General features: G+C 29.0%; 1 protein-coding gene across 1 annotated transcript; it reads right to left on the bottom strand.

Annotated features, from left to right (window-relative positions):
• Positions 1–6,820: 6,820 nt before the first annotated feature.
• On the bottom strand, positions 6,821–8,949 carry HB-3 (homeobox 3). The gene is made up of 3 exons (XM_012227787.4): positions 8,558–8,949; positions 7,753–8,132; positions 6,821–7,423 (listed from the first exon to the last, which is right to left on the bottom strand). Exons 1-3 carry the CDS (start codon positions 8,700–8,702, stop codon positions 7,037–7,039), a joined length of 912 nt encoding a protein of 303 aa, XP_012083177.1. The 5' UTR covers positions 8,703–8,949; the 3' UTR covers positions 6,821–7,036.
• Between the last annotated feature and the right edge of the window lie 3,749 nt (positions 8,950–12,698).

The following is a 12,698-nucleotide window of genomic DNA, read 5'->3' as shown; positions in this document are numbered from 1 at the left end:
CTGGACTTTGTCAGATATCGTCCACCTCTGCAAACACTAGCCCACTCTATTCTGAGTCGCTGGCCACTGTGTTATGTCCATCGTCTAGTCTTTTCTTTTGCTGTGTTGAAGGCGGCATTACGGGAGAGCATTTAAACGAATAACTCCGAGTGCTTGTCTGTCTAGAAGATTCCAATCTTCTTCCTTCATAGCCTCTGGCTTCGTTCTAGAGAGAGGTTTGAAAAAACCTTTATGATACAGATAATCCTCTATCTGCACCGTCGAATTTTTCAATTTTCGACTTTCCTTCATCTACGGCCATTGCTCCCACTCAAGTCTGACTCCGCCTTAGTATACGTGAATAGTAGCTGTGAATAGTAATAATATACGTGAATAGTAACTGTATGCGTAAATAATAATCGTACACGTAAACAGTACTATACGTGAATAGTAATCGTACACGTGAATAGTACTATGTGTGAATAGTGCTGGCTTACGCTAGGAATAACGCTAATAGTACTGTTCACTACCAAGAGTTACTATTTTACTATTCATCACTAAGTCGATTCTACAACGTCTTTCCGAGCGGACAACACCAATGGACTCGTCGTAATTTTCTCGTCGTCGTAGTATATTTATTTTCAAAGTATATCCACGAATCCGATACTGCTATCTGACCGGCTAGACCTATCGAAACCTTCGGCTATGATACCAATTGTTAGGAATCAGCTCTGATACCAGTTGTTTGGAAAAATTACGCACAATCCCCAAGAAGTCAGATTTATGAGGGAGCAAAAGAAAATAATACACAATTTGGTAACGGAGTTCGACCAATCTTACCTACGTCTCCGGACCGCCACAGATCTTTTATAGAAGAAAAATAAATAAAGTGTTTACATACACTCACAACCCTCTATCCAATAATATCCGAAAAATTAAGCTTAATTTTTCTTCTTGGATAATCTCTCTATTTTTCTCTCTTAAAATTGCTCTCTCACAATTGCTCTCTCATTTACTGATCTACATTTTTGCTGTCTTTCTGCTTGCTGGTAGTAGGTATGTTTGTGTGCTGCCTCTGTCTTTATTTATAAGCAGGTTAACGCGTAGGAATGCCGTGTACAACTCCATTGCCTTCCATTTTTTACTGCACATAGGAATGCCGTGTACAACTCTATTGCCTTCCATTTTTGACTTCCTTTATCTTTCTTTTAAATTTATTGTGGGTCCCATTTGAGTGGGCACCGCACAACAAATATATCATGACAAACACACGATATTAGTAAAGCATAAAAGATTTATTACATTTTTGAAGAAAATGCTCCATTTTGTTGCCACTGTATTCTATCTTTTCTCTTGAAATGGCTCTATTTGACTCTCAAATCACACCATAATCAATAACATACACAAGAATGCTAGTAAATATGGCACACTTCCAATAATATTTTTTCACTTTAGAAAAAAATCATAACTGTTTGACCATTTTTGTTGTTCATTAGAATCTATACACAAATGACAAAGCTTTGTATATAAAATATATTATGTAATGTAATATTGAACCAAATCATATTATTCAATACCATTTTTTTTCAATTCTCACTAACCAACAATTAACATTTAGTAACCATAAGCCTCTAATACATGTACAGTTGGGATTAACAATTGATCTCGAGTGATCTGGAAAACAAAACATAAAAGAAAGAGCATAGGACCAAGAAATGGTATTCCAGTAAAAGGGAATACTATTATTGACAAAATAACTAATTACTGTTAGTAAAATTAATAGCATGTTGAAAAAAAAAATTCAAATCACATAAAGATATGAAAATGAAAAAAAAAAAAAAAGAGAATTACCAATTTAAAAAAAAAATGATAGTGATAAGCATTATAGTAGTAGAAGTTAAAACGGGAGACCATGAAATACTTCAAGGAAAAAAAAGAATTGATCGATATATAAAGAAGAAAAAAAATCAGATAGATTTCTGCATCTAAAGGTAATCTCTTAATTTTAAAATTCAATATATTTTTTTTGTTATAGAGATGATTTTGTAATTATTTAATATTAACATTCAATCAAATTATAGTAAAATGAAAGAAAATTCAAAATTCTATGAAAAAAGATAAATAGAAATACTGAATGTATAGAGCATCTTAAACTTATTTTTTTCTTCAGAATCATATATATATATATATATATATTTCAAGTAATTTGCATTTGCATGAGATTATAATATTTAGCAAAAGTAAAATGTTTTTTTAGACAATTTTATCTATAAAATTAAAGATTCAGAAATTAAAATCACTATTGTTGAAAGATTTTACTTGAATATCCTCTGCCCAAACATTAACTGAGAGAGGGTGTCATATAAGCGGCCCCCAAGCCATAATTATTTAAAAATTTTATCTTATAAACTAATAAAAAATTTTAATTTTACCTTTTAAAATAGTAAGTTTTTAATTTTATCCTCCTTTAACTCTTGAAAGTTTTATTTAGCCGTCTTAGCTTTGATTTCTCACCGTGGATCCAAGCATAACGCAACATGTTTAAACAAATGTTTATAGATTTTTAAAGAGGAGCTATTAAGATTTAAATTTTTCACGAAAATAAAAAAAGATAACTCAATGTCAAAATCTTTAAATATTAAAATTTTTAAATAGAAAATATACGGAAAAAAATGTCAGGATTTTTCTATATATTGTACTGTGGAGCCACTTACAAGTAAGTGATTACCTAATATTGAATTTTTTTTTAAAAAAATCTGTAATGGATAAGGTGATCCCACTGAAATTATTAAACTAAATCTAAATTTTAAAATATCAAGTGACTTTTGTTGTTCTTTAAGTTGCAATAAGACATTAATTATTACATTTTTTTTGAAAATGGATATTTGATTGTTCATATTGAAAATGATATGTTCAATAATATTGATAATGAGACAAGTACATATCAACTTCAAATGAAAAAATCAGTATGAAATATTATAATATATAGTATTTTGCTATTTTAATATTATGAAATATTATATTAATATGATAGATATTTTTCATTGCACTAAGAGTCTGTTTGGTAAAATTAACTGTTTTAGTAGCTATTAATTGTTAGATATTAGCTTTTAGTTAGTGGCTATTTATTAGCAGTTTAAATTAGAAATGTTCGGTAAAAATAACTATTTGATCAGCTATTTTACTTAAAATGACAAAAAAAATGTTAATTGTTTAATTAGCTGAATTTAGACGGAAAAATGATGGGTATGATTGTCAAAAAAAATTATAATTAAAAGTTAAATGCTAAACATTAAAAGTTAAATGTTAGAGTGTTTAACGTTTTGTAAAAAACCTCTCTCAATTTCTAAAAATTATTATAAAAACTGTTGCCAAACAATACCTAAAAAAGATATATATTTTGACACTTATCGAAAATATTAAAATCGTTTATGTTTTATGACCAGAACTAGATGATAGCTCCCAATTTAAAATATATATTTTTTTTTGACACTTATCGAAAATATTAAAATCGTTTATGTTTTATGACCAGAACCAGAAGATAGCTCCCAATTTAAAATATATATATTTTGACACTTATCGAAAATATTAAAATCGTTTATGTTTTATGACCAGAACCAAATGATAGCTCCCAATTTAAAATATATATATGATATTAAAAAAGTATCACCATAATAAAAAAAAAAAAATCTTGTCTCGCCACTACTTTCATATTAAATCATTCAACTTTTTTTTTTTAATTTTTGAGGATCTTTTATGAAAAAAGCAAAATTTATGATAAAAATAAAGAAACCACTTGAAAAGAAAAACCAAGTTATATATACACACCTAATAAAAACTTTGGTTATTGATCCAGAATACCCTGAATCTTGCACCATCTTGCAATTGTACCCTAATTATTTAATGGAGACAGAAGCAATTAACTGAGTCTGTATTAAATTGAATCAAATTCAACTCTGACAGCCATTTTTATGATTTAAATTGCTCCAAACCATAGTTTCGCTTTCCGTTACAATTACACTCGACGCTAAAGCATATAAAATAAACCAAACATTGCAACTATACAATTGCATTAAGATATCCCAATTTTAAACTTTTTATCACATTTTGCACTCTAAATTCAAATTATTTCAAATTATACAAATTATTTAATTATAATTTCATCTTAAATTCAAATTTTATCTTATTTCGATAATACAAACCCTAAATTACTGGAGAATAAGTAAAGGAGATAAAGCTTGAAATAAAGCAAAACATTTTGCGATCTCATAAGGTGCACCGTTTTTACTAACCAATACTTTGGGTTAAAGTAGTTTAATGTGCATATATGGACCAATAATTTCTATTTTCATTCAATAAATATGTCATAATTTGAATTTAGAATGTTTGGAGATTACGATCATTTTGGGGTACACCCTGTTTTCTTCACTAATCTAGGATCTGCACATCTAAATGAGATGAAAATTGAATTTAAAATGTAATTATGGCTTTATATCTGCCATAATTTTAAATTAAAGATGAAACAATTATCGAAAGTTAAAATTGGAGTGTTTATAGGGATTCAAGTCATTTTAGAGTGTAATAATACACTCGCAAAGTCCGAGATATTTTATATAGTTTAGCCAACTCATTTTGAGGGATTAACTAACCAAGTATGAAATGTGGAATCCATATTTAATATATTTTATTGATAAATCAATTTCAAATTAAAATGTGATGAAAAATTATATCCGAGGGACTAAGTTAGATTTTGGGTGCAATTTATTACAAGATGAAATTTTTTTTTTCTTTTTTAATGGTTTATTATATGAAGCTAAAAACTTTCAAATCCTATTATCAAGCAATGAAATTATTGGAAACTGAATATATTTGTTTTAGTAATTGATAAATTGGATCGACAAATTTATTTAAAAAAAAAAAAATTACAGTACGATTAATTCTTGTGATTTAGGAAACACAGTTAATCGGTCTATGTTTTTGAAAATAGATTTAAATTCTTTGATAGTTATTATCACCAGACTATAAAGTTTGTTTGTCCAATTTTTGTATCTTTTTTTGTTAAGTGTTCTATGAAATGATGAAAATATCATTTTATCTCTTCTCTTTTCACCTTTGGTATATTCTTAAAGATATAGGAACGAATTAATTGCATTTTTCAAACCACAAGAATTGTATTTTAATTTTTTGGTATTAAATTTGAATATAAATCCTTTGATCTCTATTTTTTTTTTTGTTGACTTAACAAAAAAATACAAAAATTGAACAAAATAACTTAATAGTATAATATAAAAAAAATAAATTGATATATTTTTAAAAATACATAAATAATCTAGTTGTATTTCACAAATTACACAGAAAATGCCATAATGTTTTTCATTTATTTTCATCAAAGTGAGGAGAGAGAGTGAGTTTTATGTTGGTATGTTGAATGATATGGAAGTGGTGACAGAAGGTCACATGGATACGACACAGAAAAGTATGCCCAGTTAGATACTTTCTATTGTCAGAAGAAAAAATATATACAAACGTCACCTTCAAAAATCAAAGTGAATGGCCATTTCCTAACTTCTCCTTTTGTTCTCTTCTCCTCCCAATCTCTTTGGCTTCTTTCCTCTTGAATTGCGTGCTTAGAGCTTCCTTCCCCCTCTTTTTTAGTTAATTCATAAGAAATTTTCAAACTTCTTTAATATTTTTTTATATTTAAGTAATTTTTTTAAAATTATGTTTAAGTAATTTAGAAAAACAACAATAACAAACTAGTGAGATTAGATTTATGAACTCTTTTTATTCATTCCATAATATTGATATCTAATTCCGCATTAAAGTAGATCAGTGATAAATCATTTAAATAATTTCTTTACATTGGTTTTAAGTTTATTAAAAAATTTTCTTGATCTCTATAAATTATACAGTGTTTTTTATTTATATGTCCTAAAATATCTCTATATATTTTTTATAAATTAAAAATTTTTAGAGTTAATTTTCTTAATTTTCTTTTTATTCTCCAATTAAAGGATGTATTTATTATATCATAGTGATATGTAATAGATGTAAAAAGAAAAATGATAATTAGAGGGTAACAATCTATACAAGTAGCGCAATAGTTAAATTTATATGACGAATTTGAAGGATCCATGATATCATGATTCGAGTTTCATAAGCATTCCCACGAATCAACTCTTTAATAACATGATTCCGGTAAAATTACTTTACTTATAATTTGAAAGTCATGGATTTGAGTTATTAGATCACCTTTGCGATATAATTTTATTTATTTATTAAAAAAATATATTTAAATATAATCCATTAACATGCCTTACCTAATGGTCTCCAACTTAGTACAGAAGCTCTTTGTATATACATGACTTTGTATATATATGTATGGCTTACCTAATGGTCTCCTATAAAATTATAGAAGATTCAAATTCCAACTTCTTCTCTCCTTGATGGCCTACAAAATGCAATGGATGAGCCCCCTCTTACTAGAACTTTCTCAAAGCAACTCCATGCAAGCTTTTATATGCTCCAAAAACATGATTCTAAAGCACCAACAGCAATTAAAAAGTTAAAAAGGAAAAAGAAATGTAAAGAGAGAATCCTTTTCTTTTTTTTTTTTTTTTCCTCCTTATCAGTGGCCCATGCTATGACAGAGCTGGAAACCCACTCACTGGCACATGCACCTTATACCATAACAAATATTTTTTTCTATTTCTTTTCTGTAAGAGAGAGAGAGATCCAACCAAACCTAACATGTGTGTGTGTATATATATATATATTAAAATCAATTCAAACAATTACGGGTAAGAAAATTTTCAATTCAAAACCTGTAAAAATATCCCCATACTTAATTTTCAGAACAATTTCATATACTCATCAAGATTGAAAATTTGTTCACTTCTCTATACACCATTGATCTACAATTAATTAACCAAAACAGAATATATAAACTCATAAAAATGGTAGGGCAAGAAACTAAAAATAACAAAAAAAAAAAAAAAACCCTAGTTTAATTCTTCAATTAAGCATAAGGAAACTAGACCACATTTTATGATGTGTATTAATTATTGGAGAATTGGGTTTGGTTCAATGAGAAAGGTGCATGCTGCTCTTGCCATGGCCAAAATCCATTATGCTCTTCAATTCCATTGAACATATTGCAGAAATTTTCTTCTTGAACCAAATTGTCAACTTTGAGGCATTGAAGGTCTGGTCTTGATGAGCTATGCAACAATTGAGTCATGCTTGTAGGCCTTATTGATGTTGTAGTGAAAAGATGCTTAGTGCTTAGTTGGGTATTAGATACTGGACTTGTTGCCACTTGATGAGTTCTTGAAATATCTAAGTTGTTAGCTTCACAACTATTCTCACTTCCATTGCTCCAAGAGCCCTCATTTTCTTTCTTTGCGTTTACTTCATTTGAGTCTCTACATTTTAGAGCCATCAACTGCAAGAAAATTTTATACTATTATTAAATATTGAAAATTGTAAGCTTATGTCAACTTTATTATAAGAATTAATTTAACTTTAGCTTATGAAGAGGTTCTTCTGACACTGACATTTACAGAGTTGTGATCAGCTAATTTATTTTAATAGTAACCTAAGGAAATGCTATATAACCCGGAAAATGACATCGATCAAGAACTGATAGAAATTTCTAGTTAATATGATAGAAACATATATGTATAGAAATTACCTAGATCAAAGATTTGGATGTTTCCTTTTAGTATATTATTTGGAATCAAAATTGGCTAATTAAGTAATTATGATCCTTACCTCTGCATGAAGTTTCTTGTTCTGGGCTTGAAGAGAATCATTATCAGCCTTAAGAGCATCAAACTGTTTTTTCAAGACTTCATAATCTTTCTCCAGTTGCTTAGTCTTCCATCTAGCCCTTCTGTTTTGAAACCATATAGCTATTTGTCTTGGTTGCAAGCCTAAAGCCTTAGCCAACTGCATTTTCCTTTCAGGTTCAAGCTTGTTACCCAACTCAAAGCTTTTCTCAAGTGCCTTAACCTGTTCCAAGTTAAGCCTCTTCTTCTTCTCCCCTAGTTGTGATCCATCATCTGATAAGTCATCATCTCCATGCACTTCTTCGCACTTCTCTAGCCCCGAAAATGACATCGATCTCTTCATCAGGAAATGACCTCCACCACCTGCACACAACATCACAACCACAAACCCAGGTCTCCCTCATTTTCGTACTTGTAAATGACCACATATAAGTAAAAGAACAAATCATTATTTTTATACCCTGGTAGTCAAATGACGACTTATAGTACACTTGCAATGAGATCATAACCAGGGACGAAGCCAGAAATTTATATTATAACTCAGAAAGGGGCAAGCTGTTAAGTACACAGCTAAAGGTCCGGCAGGTATAACCATATATGTACATAAAATTTACAAATAATTACATCAAACCAATGAGTTTAGGCTCAGTGATTTACGACTTTAAACTACCAATCAAAAGTCAAATTAACCCAAAAAAAGAATCAATCAAGTTCTTATTTCGTTATATAAGAGATCAGAAGTCTAAATACTAATTGCCCAGAAATAAACAAGGAGAGAAAGACTCTACCAGGAAAAAGCTGGGGAGGACATGAAGGGAGAGAGTTGAGAGAGGAAGGAGAAGGAAGATGATCATTGTCTTCTTGGGAATGGAACAAGAAACCATGATGATGATGATGATGATGAGGGAATGCCATACGGTCAATCAGTTGCATGAAATATGGAGCATATATTCATTAACAGAGGTATGAATGTTTTGCAAGATTTAAGGGGGAGAAAGTGATATGGTACAGTCTGACTATGATGAGTGATTCAAAGATGACAAGTTATAGGAAAAAGGACATGGTGGGTGGTGATGGGTGTGCAGAGACTCTGAAAGAAAGACAGCGATTTTTAGGTTCAGAGAGAAAGAGAGAGAGAGATGGAACGAGAGGTGTAAAATTGTGTAATATATCACACAAGGGGAGCTTTCTTGGGGCCATCCCCTGATATGGGTCTCTCTCTGTCTTTGTCTCCCTTATTTCTATCCCAAAAGGGCCAAAAAAAAAAAAAAAAAAGAAAAGAAAAAAGAAAAAAAAAAAGAACCACACTCTCATTCCTCATGCTCAGATTAAGTTTAGTATTATTAAAACTACGCTAATCATTTGACATTTACTTCTAACCCGCAAACAGAGGTTTTGGTTAAAAATTAATTATTTGGAGTTAAAAAGAAAAAAACATATGATTAAAGTTATGATTGGTATCAAAGATATTGTTTTTTATTTTATTTTAACCCTGTGATTTTTTTAAAGGAAACCCTGTGATTTAAATATCTTCTATGCTTTGTATAATGTAAAAAGTTTCCAATGCTTTATGGATTTCCCCCCTTTTTGTAGAGGGAAAAAAAAAAAAAGAAATGTTAATTTTTTAAGTTAATCTCAAATTACATTAAAATTAGTCATAATTCTTAATTAGGGTTAAGGGCAAAGGTGATAGTTTGAAACTATCGAACTTTGTATTAACATACCACAGGCACTAAGAAATTATTTCTTTTAACTATACGTGTTGCTAAAACATAAACACTTAATATTAACAAGAATTCTCAAGTAATATCACCATATAAATAAATTCTTCTCATAAACAAACATATTTATGATACTAATATAAATATTTATATGGCAGCACTATTAGTATATTAAGCTTCGGCAAAACTATTAAATGTTTGTTTTTTCTTATGAGTATCCTAACTATGAGTCTAATCTTCTTATAAAGAAAAAAATATTTACAGAAAGAGGCAATCACGAACTTGGAAATGAGGTTAGTCTTGTACGCATTGGAAGGTGTAATTTACCTCAAGCTTTAAAGCAAAATACTTTTTCCTGAGGATCGAACTTATATTCTTATCCTTATGGGATTGAAGTCACTTACTACCTCAACCAACACGTTGTTGGTCGATTTGTTCTAATATTAAGGCAATGTAATTTGGTATTATTTTCTTTTTTAGTAAAAAATTAAAAATTTTACTATATTTTAGCAATTATGAGGTAACCTTTCCATTTGAATACATTTACAAAGTTGTTAATAAATTTTTTGGTAGAGAGAACTCAAATTCAAGACCTCTAAAAAGATCAAACAGATTATAAATTAATCATATTCAATTACTTTAGAAATAAATATTTTCAATAATGATCCCTTTTATGGTAAATTTGAATATAATTGGAGTTGGAACTTGCAAATTTAAAGTTAAAACAAATCTAGCATCCTGGATTTGAAACTCATGGATATAGGAACATTTAACTAGATTTAGACATTTATTTTCATTGTCATTTCATTTCTTACATTAGATGCACCAAACCTATGCACTAATATATGGAGCATGTTGATACCATTACTTGCAATTCACTAAAAAAAAAAAAAAAAAAAAAAATCCTTTCTCTATCATCCATATCAACACCATCCAATAAGCATTAAATTGCAAATTCTTTAATTTTTTTTAAAAAATATTTATGTGGATCATTAATCAAATTGAAATTGAAATTTCATGCAATACAGCCCATGTGTGACGAGGAAACTTGTCAACATGAAAAGCCCAGAATCCAAGGAGAAAAATAATAGGCAAAATGCTGTATGTGTCTCATAATCATTCTATAAAATCCATCTATAGTGGACCTTACAATACTATTTATCATTAATTTATGACTGCTGAGTCTGGCATTTGTTGTAGATTTTTCATTTTAAAGAAAAAAAAATTTGAAGATACTCAATTTTAAAGATTTAAAAGTGGGATTAAGATTAAGAAATTATAACCTTATTATTTCTTGTCATATGCCTCCGCAGATGCAGGCATACACTGTTAAGAATAATTTGTATATGCAAAAGCTTTTGATTGTTGTGTTTTTGTATTAATTGTATTATTCTTACCTTTTAGTTTTTCATATTGAATCTAAGTTTAACTATCTGATTATACGAAGCAGTACAATGATCGAGTATCTATCTTTTTAGTTTCTTTTTCTTTTGAATGATCGAATATTTACATAATAATTATAAATATAAAATGTATATATTCATAATTTAGCAATTTATTTTTGCTTTTAAAATTTATGATTTAAAAAAATGAATGTTGTTATTTATATCGATGGATTGAAGAAAATTCAGGGTTTGATTCATATAAATTTTTATCGAAGGAATATATTGGTTTATATGTATATATACATATATTTTTTGCGCAAGGAATTAGAAAAATCAAGCAATAAGTTGAAGCCTGATGGTAAAATGGGATTCCTTTTGAGGGTAGAATAAGAGGTGTGTATATACATATTCAGATTTTGGTACCCACTTGGTTACTTTAGGATTGATGTCTCTCTCTTTGCCTTTTCAAGGAGAAGCAGATAGGGACATGAAGAGGAAAATGTATATGGGATGCCTAAGAATGCAAGTCCTCATTTATCTATTGATGGAGAAATCATTTTCTGCTTTAACTTTTCTAGAACTAAGTGTATCCAATGGAATTTTGAGAGACCCACCATCCCTATAACTATAGGATTTTTCTAATATATATATATATATATATATATATATATATATATATATATATATAAAGAAACATTATTTTTTTAATGGTGGAGCAGCCAGCAAGAGGTGGGGAGTGGGTCCTAAAATGTACTGCTTTTCACATGCTTTTATTGGAAGATTAGAGGTACAGCTTTGTAATAGGGTGGATCCATGTTATTCCCTGTTGCTCTTCTCCATATTTATTTACAAATCAAAAGCATTTTCTGAATCTTCTCCACATGCTCTCTCTGTTCCCATGTGCCTTGCTTCTCTCTCTCTTTCTCAACCACATTGTTAATTCTTCTCCTTCTTTATTTTCATGCGTTAGATATATAAGTGATTTGATTTATTCAGAAATATTATTTCAGCAGAGTGAGCTTAATCACGTATGTCTCACACTAACAGTTATTGTTGATTCAAATAGTAGAGTTAATATATTGGGAAATGTTTTAAATATAATAGCTCTAAGTATAAAAGAGAAATCACGTATCAAATTAATATTTTGCATATAATGTTAAAAAAGTTATTCTTGTTATATAAAATCGATTTTAAAATTTAGGATATCAAAAGATTTTTTTATTAAATTTGAGGGATTTAATTATGTATTCTATCAAATTGGCCAAAAGGGAAGTTATAAGACTAGAGGTTTCATTACTTTAAACAATGTTTGGCCTTGTTGCCTTACATTCACAGGGCCATGTCCTATTACTGCACCTGATTCGTTAATTGCTTAGTTTTCATTAGGGTTTTTTTTTATTATTTAATCATATTCTTACTTTATTTTATTTTATTTTCTTTATTTTCTATTTAGATTATTACTAACTAACAGTTTGAGCGTGTCAGGTTTTAAAATTTACTAATTATAGGAGAAATTGTGTCACCTGAACTTTTTAATCAGAGAATTAAAGGGTTTGGCTCTAAGGTAAATGCTTCACCGACTACTTGGAATTAATTGACAATGTTTGAAAAATAAAGATTACAAAAAGTTTTGTAAAATAAGAAATTGCTTGAAATCGAAATTGTTGTATTAACAAGGATTGAAATTGCAAAGAGAATCCAACAGTGGTTGGAAAGAAAATTACAATAAATATAAAGAAAGTTGAAATTGAATTGCTATTTGCTTGAGAAATTGTAGTTGAATTATTCTTCATTTTGATTTTTGAAGTTCATTGTTGGGGTCC

The sequence above is a fragment of the Jatropha curcas genome, chromosome 11 (genome assembly GCF_041381405.1).
Source record: "Jatropha curcas cultivar XTBG-Jc1 chromosome 11, XTBG_Jcur_1.0, whole genome shotgun sequence".
NCBI lineage: Eukaryota > Viridiplantae > Streptophyta > Magnoliopsida > Malpighiales > Euphorbiaceae > Jatropha > Jatropha curcas.
Note: the sequence above shows the minus strand (reverse complement) of the source record. Positions and strands in the feature narration are given on the sequence as shown.